General features: G+C 51.5%; 9 protein-coding genes across 9 annotated transcripts; 5 read left to right on the plus strand and 4 right to left on the minus strand.

Annotated features, from left to right (window-relative positions):
- Positions 1-42: 42 nt before the first annotated feature.
- Positions 43-1,422, plus strand: An03g03510 (uncharacterized protein; the record flags this gene model as incomplete). The annotated part of the gene is made up of 1 exon (XM_001390196.3): positions 43-1,422. The coding sequence occupies one exon, from the start codon at positions 43-45 to the stop codon at positions 1,420-1,422; it is 1,380 nt and encodes a 459-aa protein (XP_001390233.1).
- A 1,750-nt stretch (positions 1,423-3,172) lies between these two features.
- On the minus strand, positions 3,173-9,712 carry An03g03520 (uncharacterized protein; the record flags this gene model as incomplete). Its single annotated transcript, XM_001390197.3, has 3 exons — positions 3,173-8,968; positions 9,040-9,513; positions 9,641-9,712. The coding sequence occupies 3 exons, from the start codon at positions 9,710-9,712 to the stop codon at positions 3,173-3,175; spliced, it is 6,342 nt and encodes a 2,113-aa protein (XP_001390234.3).
- A 1,907-nt stretch (positions 9,713-11,619) lies between these two features.
- On the plus strand, positions 11,620-12,784 carry An03g03530 (uncharacterized protein; the record flags this gene model as incomplete). Its single annotated transcript, XM_001390198.3, has 2 exons — positions 11,620-11,673; positions 11,741-12,784. The coding sequence occupies 2 exons, from the start codon at positions 11,620-11,622 to the stop codon at positions 12,782-12,784; spliced, it is 1,098 nt and encodes a 365-aa protein (XP_001390235.1).
- Positions 12,785-13,627: 843 nt separating this feature from the next.
- On the minus strand, positions 13,628-15,107 carry An03g03540 (uncharacterized protein; the record flags this gene model as incomplete). The annotated part of the gene is made up of 2 exons (XM_001390199.1): positions 13,628-13,999; positions 14,139-15,107. The coding sequence occupies 2 exons, from the start codon at positions 15,105-15,107 to the stop codon at positions 13,628-13,630; spliced, it is 1,341 nt and encodes a 446-aa protein (XP_001390236.1).
- A 372-nt stretch (positions 15,108-15,479) lies between these two features.
- An03g03550 (uncharacterized protein) lies at positions 15,480-16,369 on the plus strand (the record flags this gene model as incomplete). The annotated part of the gene is made up of 2 exons (XM_001390200.1): positions 15,480-15,708; positions 15,780-16,369. The coding sequence occupies 2 exons, from the start codon at positions 15,480-15,482 to the stop codon at positions 16,367-16,369; spliced, it is 819 nt and encodes a 272-aa protein (XP_001390237.1).
- A 1,261-nt stretch (positions 16,370-17,630) lies between these two features.
- Positions 17,631-19,621, plus strand: An03g03560 (uncharacterized protein; the record flags this gene model as incomplete). The annotated part of the gene is made up of 4 exons (XM_001390201.3): positions 17,631-17,890; positions 17,961-18,231; positions 18,296-18,632; positions 18,690-19,621. 4 exons carry the CDS (start codon positions 17,631-17,633, stop codon positions 19,619-19,621), a joined length of 1,800 nt encoding a protein of 599 aa, XP_001390238.1.
- Positions 19,622-20,849: 1,228 nt separating this feature from the next.
- An03g03570 (uncharacterized protein) lies at positions 20,850-22,629 on the minus strand (the record flags this gene model as incomplete). Its single annotated transcript, XM_001390202.3, has 3 exons — positions 20,850-21,244; positions 21,333-21,771; positions 21,922-22,629. 3 exons carry the CDS (start codon positions 22,627-22,629, stop codon positions 20,850-20,852), a joined length of 1,542 nt encoding a protein of 513 aa, XP_001390239.3.
- Positions 22,630-23,117: 488 nt separating this feature from the next.
- On the plus strand, positions 23,118-23,819 carry An03g03580 (uncharacterized protein; the record flags this gene model as incomplete). The annotated part of the gene is made up of 2 exons (XM_059747022.1): positions 23,118-23,689; positions 23,726-23,819. The coding sequence occupies 2 exons, from the start codon at positions 23,118-23,120 to the stop codon at positions 23,817-23,819; spliced, it is 666 nt and encodes a 221-aa protein (XP_059605197.1).
- An 885-nt stretch (positions 23,820-24,704) lies between these two features.
- An03g03590 (uncharacterized protein) lies at positions 24,705-26,426 on the minus strand (the record flags this gene model as incomplete). Its single annotated transcript, XM_001390204.1, has 2 exons — positions 24,705-25,781; positions 25,929-26,426. 2 exons carry the CDS (start codon positions 26,424-26,426, stop codon positions 24,705-24,707), a joined length of 1,575 nt encoding a protein of 524 aa, XP_001390241.1.
- Positions 26,427-26,729: the final 303 nt, after the last annotated feature.

Consider the following 26,729-nt stretch of genomic DNA (forward strand, 5'->3'; position numbering starts at 1 on the left):
AAGTAACCCAAGCAATCCAGCTGAACACAGACTTAGCCGGGTATGCTCACGCCCATACGGGTTCGTGGTCGCAGGAGAAAATATCCTGATGATGGAGTCCCCAAACCAAAACCCAGTGGACCCAAGGGTGGGCGACCCATGATATCCCACCAGACAAAGCTCGAGTCATCTCAAGCGCGAAGTCACAAACGAGCTCGTCTACTCGTCGTCAAACCCACCAAACCCCGACAATCGATCCTGGAATCCCTCCCCGTTGAATTGATCGAGAAGATCTTCCTATACTCACTAAATGTGAACTTCGCTCGCTGCTCCTCAGCCCTAGGCGCAACCGTTTCGAGTGAACGCATATACAGAGCGTTGATCCTGTTGGCATTTTGGGATGACTCGTCTGCTACCACGGCATTGAGAAACCATGCCTCAGAAGTCGCTATATCCAGGATTCTCCGACCAGTCGACTACCACCCTCTCAGCCATGCAGAGCGGAGACACCTCCAGGATACCATCCTTCGCTGCAAATGGTGCACGATACAGCGGCTCCTAGCGCAGCTCCCGGACCTTATGAACCTTGCCATTCAACGACACTGGTTGGGTGCAGGAATCGGCATGGGCCCACATGACCAAGAATCATTGACCCGATTCCTCGCTCAAAGAGAAGACACTCGCATCTTCGAAGGAACCGACACCAACGGAGCCAATCACTACACCCTCACTGTAGCACCCTTGGTCTCAGTAACAGTCACCCACCATGAAAACGACCAATCGACTACCTACCCAGTCCTAGGCGTCCTTCTAATCCCCAATAAACTCGTCGAAGACCTCTCCACCCCTGATCACGTTACCTACCTCGAGCTCCTTCGCATAGCCAGCGGTTTCAACCGCGCTGATCTCGTCAAACCGACTGTCTCTGTGTCCCATGAATCCCTGCAGATCGGCATCCGTAATGCCCTCATCGAAAACAACAAAGCCGCCTTATCCATCCTCCTCAAAATCGATGAATATCATTTTCGCAGCGAGAACCAATCCCTCAATCCAACCACTCGTGTTCCTTACATCCTCCCCGCAGAACATTTTCGCACGGCTGTCCGGTTCGCCCGGCATGACCCGACGTTCTTCCAGCTGCTCGTGCGCGCTAGTGCGGAGTCTGTTCCGGCTGATGATGCGGAGATTACAGATTGGGCTGTGGGTTTGAACAATGCATTTGGGCACTGGCTGTTGGAACTGATGCTGCAATTGCCGCAGCAGATTGGAGCTGCGCATGCCAATCCGGCGGAGGATGCAGTGTTTTATTTGGGCCGGGCGAATGGACAGAGAGAGCTCGCAAGACGGTATTTGAGAGAGGTCTTGGGTTTGGAAGAGTTGGGATGTTGGATGGGAGAGACGATGTTTGACGCTTCAGCGTTGTGGAAGGTGAACGTCGACTGATCCTAGTGTAAAAGCCTGCTTTGATCGTGGAACTATATGCCCTGTCACGACGAGTCTTCGGACATACAGTATTCTCCAAGGAACACCCCCAGAGTACGGATTGGGAGCCCACCTGCCGTGATCACAAACCTAAGGACGTGGCCAGGTGATTGGCAAAGACGACTGTGGGACTTGGCAGTTTCAGGTGCTTAACACGTTCGAAACTGAAACAGCCTTCCAAAAAACGAACCATGTCGGTGCTATCTTCGAGGCTTTGTAGCATTGGGAGGGGGAAAGGGCACCATGACAAGATAAGCGAGCAACAATTGAAGTAAAGTAGAACAAGTATAGCAAACAGGCAACATCACGTAACTAACGTGAGGGTGGCCGCACGCTATTATACCCCCAATTTAGAATCATCATCAGTCCTCAACTCAAAGACTCATATATCATATTGTCGACGATATTGAATACAATAAACGATCCAATGGAGAGACTAGCATGGATCGTGAAAGGCAACAGACCGAACTCTTACGATTCATGGAGAACGCAGAAGAAGCAGCCAGTGTCTGGCGGCCAGGAATGTAAATTAGGCAAAAATAGGACGAGAAGTGCCAGAATGCAACACAGCAGCTGATACAGACAATCCTTACAGAGGATAATAGGCTGGAGCAGGGAATTCAAATCAACCACATTTTAACTGAGGCAATGACAGATGCAATGATACCTTCCGTAGAGTTGCAGACACCATTGCAAAGAAGCATATCCGCACACAGCAGAGAGTGAGCGTGAGTTATCGAGAACATCTTCTCAAGCAATAACTACCAAGTGGAAGTGGTAGTCAAAAACACACCCAATATAGGCAGAACGTGCGGAGAAAGAGCGACATAAACAATGCGCAGCCACAAAGCCTGCAACAGACCGAGAAGAACGATGCAAGCGAAGGATGTAGCAGAAGATGATACAACAGTCTTATGGAACTAAAAATGGTGGCAGAAGAATATGCTAGTAAGATAAGCGGATCATTTCAAAATAACTTGCTACCCGCAAATACAGGGAGGGCACGACCATTGTATAGAATAGAGACGTCCCGGATTTGCACGGCGGAAGGCGCGGCAGGGGTTTCTTATATATGTTGTTGTTTAGTTGTGTACTATTTAGCTGCGGTGACGACTCTAAGTTCCTACCCGGTCTGCAGCATTCCGTTATTTTGTGCCTGCGATCTTGAGGCATTCGACAGCGTCCAGGACCATATCCTTGCTTCACGTCTGTATAGCTAGCAATTTACCTAGCAGAATAGATTGAGTATAAGAATAAGGATAAGAATTGAGCTGGATTGGACCCCAAATCGTACAAATACTAGCGTACTGCAAATATTAGTTTATAGGGACTATGAATTACGCGTCTTCACACCTCAAGCGATATTCCTACTCATATACTCCTTACCAGCCAGACTACGTAGCTTTCCCGGTATATCAATAATATAGATACTACATGATTAATGTCGATAACCCGTCATCACCAAAGCAACGTAGATGGCACAATCCAGTATAGAAATATATTGAAACTAAGTTATGAGACCCCGGAGCCCATAAAAGTGGTGGATGGCGTGCTTTTGTGAGGGTGCTACTACTGGGGAACCGGCTCGAGATACTACGACATACAAAGTAATCAGAGTAATAGAGCTATTCAATTATCCTGGCTACTTTGCCAAAGATTTGACTTTAATTTAATCGGTATATGCAACATTCGAACTTAAGCAAAGAGAACATCAAACCCTCACCTCACCACCACCAACCAGTTCCCCAACAACACTAACCAGCTCGTTCAAAAGCTCATCCACAACAGCCTCCTCACCTTCCCATCCTACAACACCAACATGCATCACACCTTCCTTAATAAACGAAACAACCTTCATTGGATCCGCCGCATCACCATCCGGATTCAATATATCAACCTTGCACTTGCCTCCTGCAAATGGCATCTCATCGAAATCATCCCAGTCCTGGTGGTGAACCACGGACCCAATACTCTTATCCCAGTTGAGAGCATTACCAATCTTGTCTAGACCAAGGAAATCATACTCTGCAGACTCCGCAGCCTGCGACTGCACGGCGCGCAGGAAGTCCATTGCCTGCCAGCTGGGTTGGATTTGAACCCGCGCGGGCATGAGCTGGTAGCAGGCACCGACAATAGAATCTGGATTGGGGAGGGAAGACAGGGTCCGGCCCGACGTGACGCTCGCGAAGGTGATGTCTTGGGTTTGAAGACGGCGGGCGAGGAGCAGCGCCCAGGAGGAGGTAAGGAGGGTGGCAGTAGTGATTTCTTCGAGACCGAAGGGGAAGGGAAGAGGAATGGGAGCGGTGTGGAAGATGGACTTCGTGCCCTGTTGTTGGGCTTGTTGTTGGGTTGGAAGAACGGAGGGAGTAGATCCTTGGAGGAAATTCTTCCAGTAAGCGAGGGCTTTGGTCTGAGGAGTCGGTGAGAGGGTGTGTGAGATGTAGGTGAAGAAGGGGGTTGGCGTGGGAATCTGGCCGGACGTGTAGAGGGTTTCGAGGTCGCGGAGGAGCAATGGCAGAGAGACGCCGTCATATTGAGCGTGCGAGAGACCGAGGATGAGGCAGGACTGCTGGCTCGGGGTGTGTTCGATATAAAGGAGTTGGGTGAAAGAGGAGCCGAGCTGGAAGGCGGACTCGGAGTGTGTCTTGCAGAGCGAGTTGACAGCGTCTTCGAGAATGGAAGTGGTTTGGTGAATCGCGATGGGGACCGTGATGTCATTGAGGACGACTTGGAGGAAGCTGGAGCCGTGCTCGATGAAGACGGTGCGCAGGATGTCGTGTGCCTTGACGAGCTCGTGGCAGGCCCGGTGCAATTGCTCGCGGTCAATGTCCTGGTCGAAGTATAACATCGTGTATTGGATAGATGTGCGCGGTGCCTGAACAGTGCCACGAACATCGAGGGCTTGGACATCGGTGACTGGGAGGACGTCGCGAATAGACCACTCGGGTTTTGCCAGCTTGGGACGGACCACCTCAGTCAAGAAGGACTCCAGGTTTTCAACCTGACCAATGGTCGAGAACGGATGGTAAGGCTGGGTTTTCTCTTCCCTTGACACAACATCCAACCGCAACGCCTTGGCAGCATCTCCGAGACGCATGCGCTGGAAGATATCCGCCACGGTCAGAGCGTGCCCTTGGGCACGCAGGCTTGACACAAGCTTCATAGCAAGGACAGAGTCACCACCGAGGCGGAAGAAGTTGTCATCAACGTCGATTTGTTCGGGGCTGAGCTTGAGGATGGCGGCCCAGGCGGACCGGAGGATGGCCTCGGAAGGTGTCAAGTTAGTTTGCGCGGCGGCCTTCGCCAATGCCTGCTTAAAGGAATCTCTCAGTTGAACGAGCATGTCGCGCGGAATGCTGGAGGCGAGTTGGTTGAGGACATTGTGGTTGGGCACCCGGTCCACCACAATGTAGGCAAAGGGTGCCATGTATGATGGGAGTGAGTCGTGGATGAACTTGTCAAGCTTCTTCAGGGCCACGGCCAGGCTGATGGAGATCGAGGCACAGACCGTTGCCTCAAAGCTTTGGGAGCCTGCATCGTAGCGGATTTCCTGTTGTGTGGGCAACAGCTCCAGACAATCTTGGGTGGAAGCTGGCTGCTCGATGAAGACGACCAACTCGGGCTCCAGCTCAGACGATGACTGGGCCACAGCAGCAGCGGCACGAACAGTAGAGGGAAGATTCTTGGTGAATTGGGCTTCGACCTCGGCGACATTCACAGCGTGTCCCTTCACCGACACGACGTTCTCCTTTCGACCCACAAACACCAGGCTACTATCCTCGCGCCACTGGACCAGGTCTCCGGTAGCCTGCACCCGTCCGGTTCGACCAGAATACCCGGAACTACCCGACACGAGCCACGCAGGGGATTCTACCGTCTCGCCAGCAAGAATAGCTCCTTCCAGCCAGAGCTCGCCGACGCAGCCAATGGGTGAGAGGAGGGACGGGTTACGTGCATCACAAACCCAGGGGACCACGGCAGGAGGATACTTAGATCCTTCTTTGATACCCTCTTCGGCGCGAAGTCTCTTTGAGGACTCATTCAAGGACAGCGGGGGCATTTGGTTCCAGTGCCATATCTGATTCAATTCAGCCTCTGGAAGACAGGAGATCTCGTCAATCCTCCGAGTGAGACCTTGGCTCAGCTGCAAGCAAGCAACTTCGATTTGTGCAAGGATGCGCTCCATCTGCGAAACCTCGACGAGAGTGCTGTCAAAGCTGGCGCAGATGCGGAAGCCACCCTTCTTGATACCACAGCCCAGCATGAGCGGGTAAGGGTTGAAATGAAGGGCTTCGCGCACCACGTCCCCAACCTCAAAGCCAAGCTCGCTGCCCGCGTATTCGGGCTCCGGCTGCACAACTAATCCGGTGGGCGCTTCACAGGCATGCTGGGCATCATGGCTGACCTTGCGAATATTCTGCATACCCATGTGCTGGTACGGGGTCCGGGACAAGATACCTTGCTGCACGGCCTGGAGGTACGATTCAACCGTGCTAGCGCGGTTGATATGGATCCGTACAGGAACGGTGGCAATCAAGGGACCGACAATGCTCTCAACACCCGCTAGCGGAATGTCTCGACCAGTGAGCGTCTCTCCAAAGACAACGTCGTCGTTCCCAGTGTACTGAGACGCTACGAGTGCCCAAGCAGCCCGAATAAGGGTGGCCATCGTGAAAGGAGACCCCGAAGTCGTCTCCAGGTCAATGTGCCGCTCAATCATACCATCTGGAATTGGCAGGTAGTCTCGTGAAGGCAGACGCGGGAACTGAGGTCCGACAGCGCCTTTCAGTTCGCGACGCCAGAACTCCTCCATAGCGGCTTCGTCGGTGTCACGCACATATCTGACGAAGTCCCGCATTTGGGCCTCCACCTTGGGCTGTTGGCGTTGCAGAACTTCGCTGACCTTCTTCAGCACGATGGGTTCAGACCAGCCATCATAGAGGACGTGGTGGACTGTCCAGACCATGTATCGCTTGCCATCAGCGGGGTGATCGATGATAGCATAACGGGCGAGATTTTCTCCAAGGTTCATCTTCTCATCGCGATCTTCCTCGAGGTACCGGGCCAGATCAGTCGAGTGCTTCCAGGTGATTCCATCTTTGAGGACGACCTGCTGCAGGCCAGGCTCCTGGAGCTGAGCCAGACGGGTGCGCAGGATTGGAATGGCTGTGACGACTTCCTCCCAGGCGTGCTTCCAGGCATCGAGATCCACGTCAGCCGGAATGCACGCCAGTCTCTGTGCAACGTACGCCTTGACTGACTTGAGCGAGAAGGTAAACAGGGACTCCTGCGTTGGCGTGCAAGGATAAATGTCCTCGATGGCAGCTTTGTCGAACCCGTATACACGAGCAGCCTCCTCACAGGCACTTTCGGCAGCTTGGGAGATCAATGAGAATGGCGGAATATCGGTCTGGGTCTCGACATCGCAGATGAGGACCTTAGTGGCCATAGCAGACAGAGTAGGATGGCCAAACGTGTTGGCGACTGACAGATCCAGGCCTTGTGCCCGACAGACTGACGCTAGTCTCATCGCAGCCAAAGAGTCACCACCCAGGGCAAAAAAGTTGTCGTCTGGCCGGATGGTTTCGGCGTCAAGCTTCAAGGTCTGACTCCAGGCCTGTCGTAGACGCTGCTCTAGCTCAGTGAGCTCCCGATGGGCGGTGCTTGCCGCACCCTGGTCTAGCTCGCGCAGGTCCACAGTGGTGCCAAACTGACGCAGTCGTCGACGATCCGTCTTGCCGGAGATCAAGACCGGAATATGGCTGACGGGAATGTATGCTGTAGGGACCATGTATCGAGGCAAGACCTTCTTTACCTCCGCATCAGCCTTGGTCAGTGTCTTGCTCAACTCCTCCGGAAGGTCTACCGAGGTGACTTCCGTGCTGTCGATGCCCTTACTGGCCTGAGAGGAAACAAAGGCTACCAGGGTCGCTTGGCCTCCGGATCCCTGAGGCACAATCACCTCCGCAATGACTGTGGCTTCCGACGGCAGTCTGGCCTTGAGCTGACTCTCGATCTCTCCCAGTTCGACACGCTGTCCGCGCAGCTTGACCTGAGTATCCTTTCGTCCGGCAAAAACGATACCTCCCGATCCATCAGGATCATACATTCCGAGATCTCCAGTCTTGTACATTCTTCCGTGACGACCAGCGTAGCCCTGATGGCCCGCCACCAGCCACTTCGGGTCCTCAATAAACGCCGCCGCCGTCTTCTCGGGATCATTCAGATAGCCCTGGCCGACAATTGGGCCCTCCACCAGTAATTCACCCACCGCACCGACCGGCATCAGCTCATCATGGTCATTAGGGTTCACAATCCAGATAGCCGCACCATTGCCAGTTCCGATGGAGATATAGTCTCTTCCGGTGGCTGCGCTGCTATTCACCGTGCATCCAATCGTGCACTCGCACGGCCCATATCCAATAATGATCCTCGTCTCCTGACCCCAGACTGTTACATCGCGGGCCGACGCAGCCTCACCTCCCAAACCCAGCCCGCTGAGCGACGCAATGACATCCGGCTCCAAGATGCGGGCCACGGACGGGGTAATACCCGCATAGTTGACGCGCATATTGCGAATAACGCCGTTGATGTCGTTTAGTCGGTCCTCATCTGACGGAATGCAGAGACAGCCATTATTACCCAGCGTCAAAAGCATGCTGTCGATACTGACATCGAACGCATACGACGCGAAATCAAGGACCCTCGACTTCTCATCATACCCGACAGCCTTGGCGCGCGGGAACGCACTGCTTGTGTAGCTACCATGGGAGACCTTGACACCCTTGGGAGTCCCCGTGCTTCCCGAAGTGAAAATCAAGTACATGATGGTGGTTGAGGGAACCTTGGGCAACGTTGGGGTGCTTTCCAGCGGCGGAACATTGGGGAACGCACTCTCCTCCACAACAAACAACCCTCCATCCTCAATGATCTCTCTCGACAGGTCTTGCTGCATGGACGAGCAAATCATCGTTCGTGCATTCACTTGCTTCGCCATGTTCTGTAGCCGAGCCAGTGGGAGAGTGGGGTCCATCATCGCAAATGTGCACCCGGCCTTCATGACAGCCAACACGGCAACAATGGTCCACCGCGACTTTTCGAAACACACGGGGATGAAATCTTCCGGTTGCGCGCCCATTTCTTGGATCTTCATCGCAACATACGTCGAGTACCGCTCGATCACGCCGTAGGTGAGACTGCCGTCCCAGGAGTCAATCGCGACCTTGTCGGGCGTTTTGCGTGCTTGTTCTGAGATCACTTCGTGCATGCCAAAGTCGTATGCTGGGGGGAGTTCGTAGTTCCATGACCAGATATCAGAGATGTCACTGGCTGTCGGGCGGAGGCAGTCTTCAATAGTGGCATCGGGGTTCAAGAGGACCAGTTGCACAGTGTCGATGAGGCTGTTGATGTGGCGAGTAAGGGTATAGGGGAGAATAGCTTCGGAGTGCCAAATGGGCTGAATTTCGAGATTGTTGGCATTGTAGCGCGCTTCGAGGTGGATGATGCCCTGTGCATTTGTCTCATTAGCCTGGCTCTCGTATAGTTGGTATGGCGGTAGGAATTGCGGTCGCGACTTACCTCGTTTGGCTCCTCAGTGGTCTGAGACAGGGCGCTGGTGCTGAGGAGCAGCGCAAGCGACCTCGATGGCGCTGGCTCGGGCGTAATAGAGTGCTTGCGAGCAATTGCGGCGGCAGTCTGCCCCACACTGCTTCGCAAGTCGGCCATTACCTCTGTCGACTGACAGCAGTTGACTGGACTAATCTCGTGGCCCTTGTAGGCCCATTCAAACGATGCCTGACCATCCTCTCTCGTGCGCAAGAGCACAATGAGCCACGAAACTAGGAGAAGTTCTTCCTTCATGCCTGAGGGGGTAGTATCGATACCCAGGCCGGCGGCCTCTAGTGACCGTACATTTGCCATATCGTGTAAATCTTCTTGTCCCTGGGGACTTGTAGTGTGTGTGTTGCCCATTCGGCAGTTCAGTAAAATCCAGTCCAGCTGCGTGGGAGGAGAATGAGAGACGAGAAGAGAGGGGAAAAGAGGGGCAAGTAGCTAGGACCACCGAATGTCTTCAGCTCAGTTCAATTACTTCACCCCGAGTCAAATTCAATAAGTGCCCAACGCACCGGAGGTGGACACCAAGTATATTATTATCTGATCCGAGGTCCCAGAAACACACAAAGATCAGATTACTGACCCTCTTCCGAACATCCCGTGAAGTTTCAGAAGACTCCATTCCTAAAGTTATCATTATTATTATGATACTACCGAGATCGGCGGTGGAATCCACCACGGCTGCGGGTATCCTGCAGTTTGCAGCATTGCAACACGAGATCCAACGGGCACCAACGGACAGCAGGCCAGCTTGTGAAAGTTACCGGGCAAAAGAATTTGCACAGACCACGTAGGCCAAGCGTCTAGCCGAGAATTAGTGAGACACGGTATGACATGATTTAGCCCGCGGCGTGAAATGTGGTACTGGGAAAAAGTTATCTGATCTAAGTTGCTTGGTATGTTCCGGTCTTTTGCGAGAGCTGGAACTTAGGTAAGGGTTATAAAACGTAATTTTTGGGATGAATTAGGATGAGTCATAGAATGGGTTCATTTTTATTGTTTTCTTCACCAGCCTAAGTACTGTGTAGATAGGCCTGCCGGAAATGAGCGACCCGATGGACCAGCTATCAGGATATTGTCTTTGAGTAGGGGCGATGGATAACAGGATGTTTGTGGTGTGTGTAAAAAATGCTTTTGCGCTAGTAAGTAAAAGGGGCCCTAGTAATAACGCTAGTATGTGACAAGTGGGGCTGGTGATTGATAAGACTAATCAGATCAGATAGCTGCAGGTCCACAGACAACCAGGAAGTTAGCTGGTCAAGGTATCCGAAACAAGTTAGTTTGTTATATATGGTGAGGAGATAGAAGTGTCGTGATTAATCCCTCATACGAACTAATTCTCCGAGCCATGGGAGATGCAGATGCGTTCATTCAATGGAATACCCTGATCAGGGTACAGCGTAGCTTGGTGCAGGGGGTGGCAAGTGAGTTCTGCAGGCCATATTTCTTTTTTCAATTTGTGTTACCTTTAACCATTTTCCAAAGCTATACTGGGTATCAACATATGAATTTATTTTCTGGACCGAGTCGTATGATAATCGCTTTGCCTAGCCCGAATGAGCGCTATCGCCGAGTATCTAATCTAATCTGATAATCCGTTGATGTACGGAGTATGGAGTTTGGAGTAGGATAATCTACCGAGACCTCAAAGTAAGAGGTTTCGGCTCTGACGAACCTCGAGTCCACAGTCAGAGTCCACTCGTCTCGCACGTGGCATCTACTCGGAGACATATACTGACTTGGGTTGGTCTCGCGTGTAAGAGAGTTTCAGCTTATGTAGGATAACCAGGCAGCTATAGCTTGCAGATGGTGTCCAGAGTCACCAATGTCTGTGAACTGGCTTATGCCATGTTATTATAAGCCATCAAACGATAAAGAACATTCTTGAGGATACACTTTAATCGATAGAGAGGCCACTGTAAAGCTCAGGAATATAGCTGCTGTAGTTACGGGTTTCCGTTTATCTCACTTCCAGTATGCAGTTTGGCATCGCGACAGGGCATCACCGCATCTACGCTAACTTGCATATACCGACGGCAACAACCGCCGGAGACATCTCGCTTTCTCTCTGTTTATTTTCCTTTATCCGCCGGTGGATCAAGAATACGACAACCGCATTAGGGTCTGCTTAGGTACCCACATACCGTCCATTACCGCCTTTGAAATACTATGTATTCAGAAACACCCTTTCAATGTCCGACGGTTCACCCGCTTACCATACATCCATGACAAACCTGTCTCACTCATTATCTGATGAACCCCACCAGCGTCCTCAACATCCCAAAACTCGTGAAACAACCGAGGATTCCATTCCCGGGAATACTTGGTTCCGGTGGTATCCACACCGTCAATTGCCGTGAAGATAAGCGATTACAAAGTACATAAGCCAAGCCTGGCTGCAGTGATTGTTTCTGGAATTTGGGCTCAACCATTTACGCTCACCTCCTACTCTACACAACATTATCTTACTTGAATTATAAGACTCTTCATCTTATACACTATCATTAGACTCAGACTCATATAATCACTCGGAAACAAGCAAACATGTACTCCAAATTCTGGCCCAAGGGCGGCCTCCCGGGAATTCTGCACCACTTCGTATGTCCAATTCTGACCTGTCCGACTCCCAGCCGACCAGACTAACACAATATTTCCCAAATTTTAGACAGAAACCCTCGTAACCTTCGAATACACAACCACTACCCCCTCTCTCTCCCAACCTCACACCCTGCTCTTCGTCGGCGGCCTCGGCGATGGCCTCGCCACAACATCCTACATGGCAGACCTAGCCCGTGCCCTCCACTCCACCCCCTGGTCCCTCTTCACCCTGAACCTTACCTCCTCCTACCAGTCCTGGGGCCTGGGACATCTGGACCGCGATACCGACGAAATTGCCCAATGCATCCGCTACATCAAAGACTACAAAGCGGATAAATACGGTTCTGCCTCTGCAGCTGGCAGCAAGATCGTCTTGATGGGACACTCCACTGGCAGCCAATGTGTCATGCATTACCTAACGCGGCCAAACCCGCATACCACAAAACCGCCCTTTGATAAATACTTAGAGCATGTGGAGCGGTTGCCGCTGGATGGTGCTATAATGCAAGCACCTGTGTCGGATCGCGAGGCGATATTGTGGGTCTTAGAGAATGGATTTGGAGGCAGATCTTCTGCGGAGTGTAAAGCTGTTTATGAAAAGCTAGTGGGCATGGCAAGAGAGGCAGAGGAGAAGAGAATCAGGGAGGGTGGCGAATTCGATGTGATTCTGCCGATTGAGTTGACTAGTTTTGCTTATCCGGCTAATACACCGTTGTCGGCGAGGCGGTTGTTGAGTTTAGTGAGTCCAGATGCTCCGGGTAACCCTGGGGAGGACGATATGTTCAGTTCGGACTTGGGGCCGGAGCAGTTGGAGAAGACCTTCGGAAAGGTGAAGAGCGGAGGCTTGTTGGCAGGAAAGGCGAAGTTGATGGTGCTATACTCGGGTAAGGATCAGAGTGTCCCTGACTGGGTGGATAAGGAGGCACTGTTGAGGAAATGGCGGGGGATTGCAAACGCTGGATGTGCAAAGGGCGAAGAGGTCTGGGATGATGAACATACTGCAGTCATTCCGGGCGCGTCGCATGCCCTCAGTAATGATGATCAGGCGGAGCCAAGACGGTTCCTTGTGGACAAGGTCATGGGGTATCTGAAAACTGTGGTTAACGTGTAATACACCTTTTTCTTTCTTCGTGTACGATGATAAGTGTTGGATTTTCTGACCTTCTGAAGTGGTACGCCTGATGAGCCTTGTGCTTTGTCGGAGAAACAGCAGATCCACGAGACATGGAATGCTGCCAGTCAGCTTGAGACTGGGTCTAGGTATTCTACGCAAGACTCGACGGGCCTGCGGGCACAACGGGACTGGGTGAAATATGGCCTGGTAGCAACAGTCTTGGTGCTTGCCTCACCTTATGTCTATCCACACTGCGGGGGCAATTAGTGTGATGATGGTTTGAGTAGGTTATGGACAGGACCCCTCCTTTACGGTGAACGACTATGTTTATGCATGTATGATGTTGGATAGCAATGCAGATATCAAGATACAATTCAAGTGCTCGCGCAGACACTGCGAGATGTTCATTCTCTATGTTGAAGCCAATACTTTCAATGCACTTGTCGACTCATCCAGAACTGTAAAGCGCACACGAGCACCCGCACAACTCACAGGTGCCTCTTCAGTCAGTCTAAAGTCCGGCTACTATTTTAGTCCATACATTATCTGAAATCTCTCCAGCAGTGTTATTATGGTATCGCAGGTATTGGCCAGCTTGCAGTTGGCCTCAATATTCTCCTACAGGGTGGTGTGGTCGATGGCGATGCGGTCGGATACGGCGGAAAAGTGAACGGTACGAGTGGAGACCCAGAGCAAGTGGATAATGTACAGTATGGTATTGAAAGATTGCTATCTAGGGTTAGATAGTGCGGTGGTGGGGGCCTCGCTTCCACTGGAGGACTAGTCTCCGTAACATGTCCGGCCGGTATTCTCATTTCTCGTTGAAGCAGACCCAGGAGTTTACAGCTTGGCATTCCACGCAGCACGGTCGGCCGATTCCAACGGTCGCTCACGCCCATCCCAGAAGATCGGGCACAACTGGAACCACTTCTCTCGGCTGCAGATGGAATGAACTGACCGTTTGTGGCCCAGGTCGACGTACTTGCCGATCGTCAGACCCTGCGCATTCTCATACGACAGAATCGTTGCCCCTGTTGCGCGTGGCTCACCAACCACATTTACGGTCCGTGGCTCATCCAGGAAGCAGTAATGGATGCAACTCGAATACCACGCGTTGACCCGCTTCGCGCCACGGAAGGATGCATCACCCACCAACGAATGCCTTCCGCGATCGTAATCATGGGCGTCATAATGCGCACCGTAATGGTCCTCCTATTCCAGTGTTAGCAGCTGTCAAAGACACGAGTAATCCACACAATGCATGGTGGCTACTCCGAGTGTAGAACGTAAGACGTCCTCGACTAAAGATGGCACATTATGCCACACATACAATCAGGGGACAAGATCATACCTTAGACCAATAGAGCTCGTAGTACGAGAACCTTGTCTCATTAAAGCGCCCGAACAAGCACAGTACATGGGGATCAAAATGCAACTTCCGAAGATACTCGCGGTGTTCATCCAGTGTACCTGTCTCATTCCATCCCTTTGCCACACGGGGATCATTCTGCCAGGTATTGAAGAGCTGTAAATGGGCTGGATCTTGCCAATTTACAACTTCCAGAGAGAAGTGTTCATCCAATTCAGGAATATAGCGACTGTAGGCAATTGAGCCAGGAGCTGGCTTGGGTCGTCGGATCGGGTGTCTGGCATAGATAGGCTCCTCGGGAAACTTCTGCGTGAAGTGATAGTTTTCCGGCATGGGGGGGTATTGCGATAAAGGCTCTCGCAGAGAGCCATCGGTGCCCTCACCCACCACCCAGATGGGACGCGGGCCCATTGGCGACGCTGCGCCTTGCCAGAAAGAACTGCGGAGGATCAAAAGGTCGGTAGAAGGTTGGACTGCACGATCATCAGGCCGTGTGGCCTTAGGATGCTCGATTCCAAGTCCGGTCGCGAGGAGCTCAGTACGAAGGACATCCTGGCCTGCGCCGGACAGAGCCAGACTGAAGTATTCATGGGTAGGGTGGGCAAGGTATATAGCATGGACAACGTTCCAGATCTGCCCCAATGTCGGTGTGGTGTCAGTCCATTGGAATGTAGTTCTAGGTGCACGACGGGCTCGTGCCCAGGCTGTGTTGTTGGAGGGTGGGGGACAATTAGTCGAGGAAGGGGGTGCTAATTCAAGCCACGAAAGAGAGTCGAGGTGTAGAGGTTGAGGGGGGGATCGGCCGGCTGGGGGCTGATCATGCAAAGTCAAGCTGAGTTTGGCTGGTGACGTTTCGGCTTCGGCAACGGTGCGCACGCGGTATGCGGTCAGAAAGGGATGAGGAAGCTTCACCAGTGGATACTGGGAGCTGGCAGTGGTATCGGGACTCATCCTCGCTCGCTGTGAAGTGTCTAATGAGCACGATGTAGGGAGGCAAGGGGCGATTTTAGGAAGAAGAGGAAATGTAAGAGGAACGCTGCGACCGAGGCAAACGGTTATATAGAAAGCCGGGGCCAATTCGACAGAACAACCGAGGAAGACAGATAACAAGCTTGGTAGGTGTCTCAGGTGGGTGTCCGCCAATGACCCGTCCTTGGTTGCTCTCGACCCCTCTGGCACGGTCTCGGGCCCACCGATATCGCATATTATGTATGCCGCCTTCTGGACCCCAGCATGGCCCTGTACAAAAGTATAAAAGTAGCGCGAGCTGGTCCGGCTGTCCCGCGATCAGATAAGCCTATCAAACAATTCACACTCTCGACCATGTCACTCCGATCGCATTCCATACAACATCCAAATTTTCATGTCTCGTTTCCCCACGAGCGTGTGGTCCAGGTGACCTTAAATCGCCCACAAAAGCTCAATTCTCTCGATTTGGCTACGAGTCGAGAGATCCAAAATGTCTGGGAGCTGTTCGACCAGGATGAGAGCTTGTGGGTGGGTATTATTACTGGTACCGGGAGAGCCTTTTGCACTGGGGCGGATCTGCAAGGTATATTCGATTTCTATGCTCTCAAAGACCTCTGTGCTATGGCATATTTGCTTACTTCTCGAGTTGCATAGAGTGGAATGCAATGAACGAAGCTGGAGTTGTCAATGACATGTCCCCGCCCGGACTAGCAGGCCTGCCCCGACGGAGCGGCAAGAAACCCATCATCGCAGCGGTCAACGGTATCTGCATGGGGGGCGGGTTTGAAATGGTAGCAAACTGTGACATCGTAATCGCCTCGGTGTCTGCCATTTTTGCGCTGCCAGAAGTCAAGCGAGGGATTGTGCCTGTGGCCGGCTGCCTACCACGCCTGACCCGGACATTGGGGTTGCAGCGCACGATGGACCTTGCCTTGACTGGCCGCAGTGTGGACGCAAAGACACTTTACGATTGGGGGCTGGTGACTCGGTTGGTGGATATTGGTGACGATGTTGCACAGGCAGCTCTACAGGTCGCTCGCGTCATGTGCAATAACAGTCCGGATGCGCTCATTGTTGGCCGCGAGGGTATCCGGTTGAGCTGGGAGGCTGGTAGCGTGGAGGATGCGGTGTCGACACTGGCGGAACACTCGTACCCGCGCCTGGTGGAGGGAGCTAATTTTGCCGAAGGTATTCGGGCGTTTGTAGAGAAACGGTCGCCACAATGGATCAACTCCAAGTTGTGAGACGGAAGAGGGGGGCTTCATGTACGGTCTACGGATTACTCCGCAATCAGATAGCCAGCCGGCGTGTGTGCCTGTTCGGCAAGGGGCGTCCGGATCATCTGGCGTTGTAGCTCGTTCATTATTCGGCGGAACAACCCGATGGAGCCACACTCACGTTGAAGAATTTTCCAGCCGTGTCCTGGTCTCAGTTGCTCGTGAGAAAATTCCTTCGACCTCTTGGGTACCCCATCTATTTGGAAAGACAAGAACCATGGAAGAACAGTCTAATGTACCCCATTGCCTAAGTTAGTACCCACTGGACTTCTGAGAAAGTGAAACCCCTCAACGACGCGTGTTGATGGCATTCGCATCTTATCATGGATCAGATTAGATTTAGTCACGGACTAGCCGCATTTCGTCCACGGTCTCCAGGCGCGTTTTTTCCCGGTGGCCGCCAGGGGAAATTGGATTGTGTGATGAGAGTGGGCCCGTTACCTAACATTTCCCGGTGACGGCTGTGACCATACGCAAAGCAGTATCGTACGGTTCATACAAGTAATCTTTTTAATATACATACCGCGAGTGGACACCAATTTGGGATGTTGACCCGATCCAGCATCATCAGACGACTCAGCTCGACCCGGATGTGGGTGCCTCCCTCCTCGACTTTAGAGGACTTGAAGCTATCAATCAGGTAAGAAGACGCAGAGATTACTGGTGCCTTGAGTGGATCGCAGAAAAACCTGCCAGTCATCCAGTGCCCGCTGCTCATCTCCGGGTGGAGATCACGGATTTTTATTGTGCCTCATCGTGGCTTTCGGACAAGCACACGCTGCGAGTCAGCTAGTTGAAATGTGCGCCATAGCCAAACTAAGTGCTGGCGCTAACAATCTCTGCACCTGTGCTAGGATAGTTACGTAGACCTTGTAGGGCATCCTCACCAGCCTACGACCCCCGATTGGTTCGATCAGATAGGGGAATGAGCAGGTCAGCGCCATCATCTGATTAGATTGGCTTGTCTCCAGGGATCCAGTGGTCTCCAGTTGCGCTCAAACCTCACCACTTTTCAATCCAAGAATTCAGATGCGGCCGCCGCAGCCGACTTCGGGGTTATCAATCAGTGCGTGGGCCTGTCAACACTAGTCCTCCGCCACTCGTTGCTAGCTGGGCTCGCCTGGGTATAAGGGCCAAGAAATCCCAGATTTCTTGTCCTTTTCTTGTCCTCCTTGGCTTTACCCGCTCGATCATCTCTTTTGCCTTCTCGATCAGTCGGTCTGTCACCATGGCCGTACTCGAAAAGTTTCGCGAGGCCTTTGGCCGTAACCCTTCTATTACCGAGGACTCCGGCAACAATGTTGCCATGAACACTGTCGAGGAAACTAAGCGGGATCCCATTGCTGATGAGGCAGTCCGTGGTCCTGAAGAGTCTGAGGAATCTGTTTCCGAGGATGCCTCTTCAACGCACCTCCAGACTGGTGTTCACGACGTCGAGGCCATCACCAAGTCCTGGACCAAATGGTCACTGATCGCCGTTTTTGCCAAGTATGTGGCCCCCTTTGGTATCTGTATTTCCATTTTATCCTCGCTAACTCTTTTTCTTCTTCTCTATCAGCATCTGGCTCCTATACTTTGTAAATGCTTTTCAGTCCTCTATTCTTTACAATCTGCTCCCCTATGTCACCAGTTCTTGGGAGTCCCACTCCCTCCTGAACGTCATCTATGTGGTTGCCGACTGCATGTCGGCCGCCGTGTATATCCCTCTGGCCAAAATCATGGACGTGACTGGCCGTGCTGAAGGTTTCCTGACCATGGCTGTCTTTGCTACACTGGGACTGATTTTGATGGCCACCTGCCACAACCTTCCCACCTTCTGTGCTGCCTATGTAAGTATTCTTTCACAACTAATCAAGTGAAAGTTCTGTTCGTGCTAATCACTCCATTCACTAGGTATTCTACACCATTGGCTTCGGAGGCATGACCTACTGCGTGGATGTCATCACTGCTGATGCCTCCAAGCTGAAGAACCGGGGTCTAGCCTACGCATTTACCTCCTCGCCTTACATCATTACGGCCTTTGCTGGTCCTAAGGCTTCGGATGACTTCCACCTTAGCTGGCGCTGGGGCTTTGGCATGTTCGCCATCATTTTTCCCGTCGTCGCTGCCCCTTTGTACTTCATCCTGAAGCATAACCTGAAGCGCGCGCAGCAGCAGGGGTTGGTCGTCCCCAACCGCGACACCCGCACCTGGTACCAGCTAGTCTGGTTTTACTTCATCGAGTTTGATAGTACGCACTTATGCCTCATACCTCCAGAATATCATCTTAATCTAACTTACCCTCCAGTTGTCGGTGTTCTCCTTTTCTCCATCGGTCTCTGTGTCTTCTTCCTTCCCTTCGATATCTCCTCTTACGCCCCCGACGGCTGGGCCTCGGGCTACATTATCGCAATGATCGTCGTCGGTGTCGTGATGCTAGTTATCTTCTGCCTGTATGAATGGTTCATCGCGCCCGTGCCGCTTTTCAAGTTCGGCTTCCTCTTCAACCGTACCGTTATCGGCGCCTGTCTCCTCGACGCCACCTACCAGCTCTCATACTACTGCTGGGACAACTACTTCACCTCTTTCCTGCAAGTTGTCAACGACTTGACCGTTGCCGAAGCAGGGTACGTCAGTGACACCTTCGATGTCGTCTCCGGTGTGCTGCTCCTTTTCGTCGGTTGGTTGATCAGCAAGACCGGCCGCTTCAAGTGGCTCCTCTACATCTCGGTGCCTTTGTACATCTTCGCTCAGGGTCTGATGATCTACTTCCGTCGCCCTAACCAATCCGTCGGCTACCTCGTCATGTGCCAGATCTTCATTTCCATCGGTGGTAGTATCTTCATCATTATCGAGCAGCTCGCTATTTTGGCCGCCGTCGACCACCAGCACGTCGCTGCTGCCCTGGCCCTCCTCAACGTTGTTGGTACAATCGGTGACGCTATCGGTGCCACCATCTCCGGCGCTATCTGGGATAACACCTTCGAGAAGGCGCTCATTCGCTATCTGCCTGAATCAGCCATGTCCAACCTCGAGAACATCTACGAGGACCTTGATACTCAGCTGAGTTACCCGACTGGTAGTGTTACCCGCATTGCCATCCAGCATGCCTATGGATATGCGCAGACGCGCATGTTGGCTGTTGGAACGGGACTCATGGCTCTCTCGTTCATCTGGATCGTTATGATCAAGAACATTAATGTTGCCAAGGTCAAGCAGGTCTCGGGTATGGTTTTCTAGACTATCGATCGCTGCGTGTACATACCATATACATACATATATCGGTTGAACAGAACTCTCATCCTGAATGCACCATACTACCTTGTCTTTGCTGATGAAGATAACGGTGTAGATGTGGGGCCGGTGCACATCACCGCCCATTTTTGTTGTTTATCTCGCTCATACCCATTTTCCCTTTCCATACCCCTGTGTGCCTGCTGGTGCATGGACATCTGCTTGATATATTCCCGCTACTTTGTATTGCATTAGTATAAAAGTTATACTCCACTAATTAATCATCTTTCATCATGATTTTCTCTTTGATGTAGATCTGTTTAGTTGACGGGATAGAAGGATTCAGTAAGAACAAGCAATCTTTAATCATGATTTCAACAACCACTCCAATTGATATGCATCCTACCACTTCACGTATTGGACAAGATATTGCTTTCGACTCTGGCCTCGACCCATTAAATTATCTTAGCTTGATTACCATATAGCCCGTCGAAACCATCGTCTACTCTACTATCACCATGGTGTTTCAACCGATATTAGTTCTGAGAATTCTGCAGGCAGTTTTGGTCTCACCGTACTGTTACATGCAGAATGTTCAGTCTACTGTGAAGAAAGGAAGAACGCAAAATCCGGTTCAAGACATAATGTGCAGCAAGCAATGCTATGGTTCGCAATCTGCTTGTAGCTACCCCTGGGGTGGACTTCTTCTGAAACATTGAACATATCTCGAATTTAGACATGACTTTCTTCTTGGATTCTCTGCTTCGTGGGAGTTTCTGTTCAGTGAGTTCCGTAGTGATTGGCTTGCTTGAATACACTTTTTCCTGCTTCTCTTCACTTTGACTTTGGTGCCATGTCTTCGGGGAACGAGAGGAAGAGTTGCATCTGTACGTATGGATTTCAAGTGTGGTGTCCTCGGTTATTATATTTGTGATGGCGGCAGGGCCTCCTAAGCTTGGTTCTTGATCTTGTGACTCATGCAATTGATGAAGTTTAGTTTTGGTTGGAAGCATTGGTGATTCCTGTGACTCTTGCCTTTAGTACTGTTGTTGATGCATAGTGATTAGGTCCTTTTTTGGTGTGCATTAAATGGGTAGTAGAGGCCGTAGTAGTCTAAGTAGGACAGATAAGTAGATAGCTAGTCGTGCCAATCTGCATTGAATTAAGATATGGGGCAACTGGTAGATTAAATTCCCATCCCACGCTACAGATGTCGCCATCACTCAGGTATGAATCACCGCCAAATATTTCCCAACGCTGTCTCCAACCACAATTTCGTATACTGTTGATGCAACCAGACCACGTGCGACGGCATCGGCTCGCTCTCTGCCTTCCCCTTGCCCTGGAAAAACAGACTCTTGAGCCGAAACTCCGCAACGCCCTCTTGGGGCTTCACCTCCGTCGACATCTCAAACAAACCATCCGATTCCCGCACGTCCTTCTTCCGCGGCGAATCTCCGCACCGCACGACAATCCGCTCCGGCGTCTTTTCTACCACTTCGAAGTGATCTGTGATCAGCGTACCCACGTCGTATGTCGCGGCGCGTAGGTCCGCGCGCGTCCAGAGGTGAGAAGAGGTCTCGGGGCCTTCGTATTTCTTGGAGAGGTAGCGGCGTTGATAGGCATATCCTGTTTGTTTACCCATTCGATCAGGTAATTAGATGGTCTGTCCAATGTCTTGATTTTATAGTAGACTGGGTGGGTGAGTGTAACGCACCGAATCCACTCCACACACCGGCGCAAAATGCCTCAGTCAGCCGGCCTGGCTTTTCCAGCAAGGCGGGCTTAATGTCCTTGAGTGGTACGCGGCGCACACAGAGGTCATGGGTGGTGGGGTTGTTGTTGGGATTGAGTTTCTGGTACAGCGGGTGCTGGAAGAGAGGGTCGCTTGTGGGCATCGGCACGAAGGTGTTGTGACGGACGGCTGCGAAGAAGAATGCCGTGGTGACGCCCGCACCGACGGCGGTGATCTTAGCAGCGCGCTTGAGGATACCCATAGTACAGTTGGGGGTGCAATTGAATGATTGTCGGGGAGAGGGGGCAAGTGGGATGAGAGAAGGGAAAGAGGAGAGCTGAGCTTGAGGCGGAGGATGAAGAGGTGAGATCATCGGGACTGGCGGAGATGCGGAGTCGGAGAATCGGAGTTGTTCCGGTGGCTGGTTAATAGTTACAGTTAAGCTACGGACCTCAGGGATTTTTTAATATTCACATTTCTTGACTTCAGTATACATATGTATGTATGTATGTATTTATATGTCACAGTGTATCTACTATATTAGATATGGGATGAATCTTGCTGTCCTCACATGCCATTCCTCCCAATCCCGCCCAAATTTGTCCCGCAACATCCCCTCCTCGTCTCGCACGCGCATCACCGTTGAATGGATCAACCCTGTTACTATCACCACCACTATACATCTTCCCCACCCAGATAGTCGTTCATGCATTGCTTCATCCATAGCACAGGCCATTGCACCGTCCCACCGCATTACCATTCCCAGGTATCCTGCTGCGAGGAGCCACAACCCCGTGTAACTCGGATGCTGTACCAATCGGTACAAACCCCCAGTTACTAGGGTATCTGGTTGCGCCAGCTGAAAGGTGAAGTTCCGACCTAGAAATTTGAATGCAGAGAGCCGAAGCAAGGCGCCCACGGTGATGGAAAGGAGGCAGAATGTAGTTGTGACAGTCCAGGTGAAGAGATGCGGCGCGAGACTGGTTAGGTGGGGACAGATTGCTTGGAGGTACACTCCATCGCTAGTTTCTGCCAGCTCCTTAGCATTGTGGTTGCTTCTGTCTATATAGAACAGCGCAAGAAGGGCGTGGTAGATAATGAAGGCTGTATTGAGATGTACTGTGACGGTGGTGATCGGGCCAGCAATCAGACGGACGCGGTCTGGCGGCCCATTAACTCTAGAGCTGGGCGGAGGGTTTGGGGGTGTAAGACCACGGTAGGCGAGGTATCCAGCTGTTAAGAGGGATGCGCACAGTGAAATGGATGTTGGGGAGGGCATTTTGGGCCTGGTGTTGCTGGACTGGTAAGGAGGTCAAATATGCGGTGGATGTTGTACTGTTTGGCTGGTTGGTCAAGGCGATCCACTTTCTGCCTGAGGCGTCTACAATGTCCTCATCTTTTTACTTTGAGAGTCGAGGAAGACCTCAAGGGAGGCCTCGGTTTAGACCAGAAGGTTCAGAGAATCTAATGAAGTGCCTGGATACGGTAAATGTACCATGAGACGTCTGAGTATGAATGGCTGGACGGCGATGGACTGTATCACGTGAGCATATCTCATGGTTGACAATTGAAGGGTATCACCTGACTGCGCCATCGGTCTGGATCACCTGCCGTAAATTTCCTCCGCGATAATCGATCTACAACCACTACAATTGCACTCGCAATTGCGTCCTTAAAGGCCTGCTTGAGTCTGCCGACTTTTTCCATATAATATTTACCATTACACATTACCCGAAAAGTTGAATGGGACAACCCTTCACCAACAAAATGACCACACCACTTTCGACGGATGATCTTCAGTCACGCAGAGAAGCCGACTACGAGCGGTTCAAAACCGCCGCCGCATACACCTTTCTCATTGCATCGCCTGTTCTCATTGCTCTACCACCTAGAAAGCTCGATAACCTGACGGTCCTTCTCACCAGCGCTTTCTGTGTTTCGGCAAACCACCTCACCCGCGAACACACCGGGCGTAGTATCGTGGATCGGATCGAGGCCCGCATCTCAAGGAACCCTATTGCAGCATTGTCGGATCTACCAAGCCAACGGGCACAGGAGATACAGGCCAAGTTAAAGGCAGCGAGGGATGCACAGATCCGGGATGGATCAGCAGTTGGCGAGGAACTGGAGAGGCTGAAGGCTAGGCAAGCACAGGAGAAGCCGGCTTTAGAGAAAATCTGGATGGGCGGCGAGACGGAGGGGTGGAAGGAAAGAAGAATAAGGGAGGAACAGAAGGCCTTGGAGGAGGGGAAAGGATATGGTGACCTGATCAAGGAGCATATATGGGATGTATGGAATTGGGGCCAGAAGGAAGAAGGGAAGGAACCGAAAGAGGGAAAGTAGTTGAGATTTGGAAAGTGAAAACCGTTTTGCAGGGCCTGTCAATGGCCTTTTCCTTTAGCGGGCTTGCATGATATAGGCGGCGTTGATGATATGGGCTGGGTTTACATGGTTTCTCGTTTTATGTAGTTATAGTTGTCCGTCCTACCTTATGTATAAAAGCTTTGTACATTAGTATATCATCGATCTGATTACCTCGTGTCATTCCTACCAGGTGAAAAGTTATGTCATATAATGCTGTCCAGCTGGTTGAGAAACAAAATGGCTGCAAATTCCTCAGACGGCAGGCTGACGACAGATCTGCTGACACTCAAACATGATTGCGCCCTGGGCACGCATATGCAGCTTAGGTTGATATAACGCACCGGTCATCAATGAAGTGCATAGATCCACCAAGAACGACTTCAGTCGAAACTGGGATCTTCTTCTCTGTAGCACGAATCGCAAATCCGACTCCGTCGCTGGTATAATAAGAATGAATACGGGACTCCTGACCGTACGGTTATTCAGCGCGACAGCTTCCGCTCATAGGCCTTTGCTGCCCGAAAATGTCATTAAGCTTAACCGAGATTGAGATATGAAGATGTCCTTGGTCCTGCAAGCGATCACCAACGCTTCACCATATACTAGTAAAACAACAAGAACTACATAGCGTGTTCGATTAGAGGTGAGTATGGAAATGGAATATAGTAAATGCGCCGTGATATCTATACTTGGAAAGCCAGGGAAGCGTAATTCATGGCATGGCGTCATCATTGTGATTGATTAACATATGATACATTCACTATAATTATATTGCGCTTCGTAGACCCCGAAAATCATTTCATGCCTAATATGATGGCTCAGCATTCCGTAACGGACCAACACCTTCCAACCTTAACCAACGCCTAAGAAGATGCATAAAAACTCTAATACAACCGAGAGTAGGTCCAGCAAGGAAAGGACCTAAGAAAGCAATTGAGAGAGGGATAGTGACCGAAAATAAGGAAAAGTAAACGGCATAGGGAAAAATTCTCATGTAAAATCCAGGCCATCATCTGGCTGATCCACGTACTGGTACTTCGCCAGAATTTGCTCGTGATGGACATCGTGAGCCTGAGAATGTACCAGCCCCAACACTTCTTGATGAAGCGCCGTGGACGGATCGGGATCGGTGGGATGATCAACCATCATATGGTAGTCATGAGCCGCATGATGGCGGACATCATTGTCAAAGCTTGATGCATGTAAACTATGTGCAGCGTGGGCATATGGATCAGTCATGGTATCGTGTGGATGAAATCGAGGAAGCTGCTGGTGTATGTCGATGATTTGTGGGTCCAGCGGCAAACCCGTGTAATCGGTAATGGAATCCACTGATCCTTGCACTACTGAATGAGCGGTCACAAATGGGTTCGTATTGTGAGCATCCATGGCGGCGTGGTCCATCAGCGCATGCGCACTCATAGGATCGCTGGACGCCATGTCAGCATCAGTTTCCGGCAAGTCAGCCTCGTCAATTCCCAGATCATCGTCATCATCTTCAGGGGTACCCTCATGCATAACCCCATTGATTATCGGAGGTTTAAGGATCTCTTTACACTGTGGACAGTCCCGGATCACCCGACTGACCGTTTCTTTAATCCGCACCCAATGGTATTTGACTGCAATGGCAGCTGTGGTCTTGTTGATGCCTGCATGCTGCTGCATATGCATCTCCCGGGCAATGTCGTACTGCTGCTGCGGGTCGGATACAACTTCCTTGTCTTTTAGCATCAATTTCTCACCGTCCCCATCTTTACCTCCAATTAACTTGTAGTGGGTAGCTGCACTCCGAAGCCGACTTTTCTCAGCCCGGTCAGCCCCCCTGGGGTATTTGGAATGCTTGAGATAGTACCGGATCTTGTCAAACCGATCTTGTGTGACAGAATCTTCCCCTTCCGGGCCTAGATCCCGGCCGTAGATGATAGCATCTACGTACTGACCAGGATTGGAAATGAGCCGACCGCCCCCCGGGACCCTGCCAATCCGCTTAAACCCCAGAGCATCCCACAGGCGGCAAGATGCCACGTTACTCTCATAGACCAGGTTAAAGACCGCATATGTGTACCCCTGGTGAATGTTAGCCGGATGTCTACAAGGTAAAGAACCTTCAACGTTGAGGTAGGGTAAGAAGTGGCTAAGGGGAGTACTAAGTGGTTATGATAGGAAACGAGGATAGTGGTATGAGTAAAGATTACTGGTATCTGGTATACTAACCATCTTAGGAGCCCATTCGAGATAGCCTTCCCCCATCAGTCGACCTACACCTTTGTTTCGGGCGGCGTCGGTGACCAGAAACATGCCATTGCAGACGTGACTACTACGACCGGGATAATTGGGTCGGATATTGAAGCTGCCCAAGCAGATCTTGGACCAATTGGCGCGGTTCCGACCTAGTGCTTGAACCTCTTGCACACTCTTGATGTCCCCCATAAGCATGATGGCGCCAAAATTGGAGAACCAATACGGCCCAAACTGCTCCAAGGGGATGGGATCAATCATGGCATAGGTATCACCACCTTCGATTTCCTTATTTAACTGATCGGATAGATAAGCTAATAAAGAGCGAGGGATCGCATCCGCTGAAGTGAAGGGGACCAAGGTGGCGACCGTGACTCGATCCCTGAGTATGACCTGTCGCGGCACGATGTCAAGGGGCAACTCCTTCTCCGTGGGGACGACCGTGGTCATCAAGTCCCCGTGAACGGCCGGCATGATGAGACCGTGAGCCAGATACACCAGTCACGAGACTGCATGTTAGTGTTAGTTGGGTTACCAGCACAGTCCATCATTGCGATAATGATTGTGAGAGTGGGCAGTAAAGTGAACAGATGGGATGGCTTCAACCCGGAGAACCATATATAGGGGGGAGGTGTGAGGTGTCGATCCCGCCTGGGGTGAGCGTTGAGAGCTGGGTAAACACGGGGGTAGGGTTGGTGGGAAAGCAGCGAGAATTACCGGAAAAGGCAGTAGGGGGGCAAAACTGGGCTGGAATAGAAGCACTGACCGATTTTAGGG

Source organism: Aspergillus niger (genome assembly GCF_000002855.4).
Source record: "Aspergillus niger supercontig An03".
Classification (NCBI taxonomy): domain Eukaryota; kingdom Fungi; phylum Ascomycota; class Eurotiomycetes; order Eurotiales; family Aspergillaceae; genus Aspergillus; species Aspergillus niger.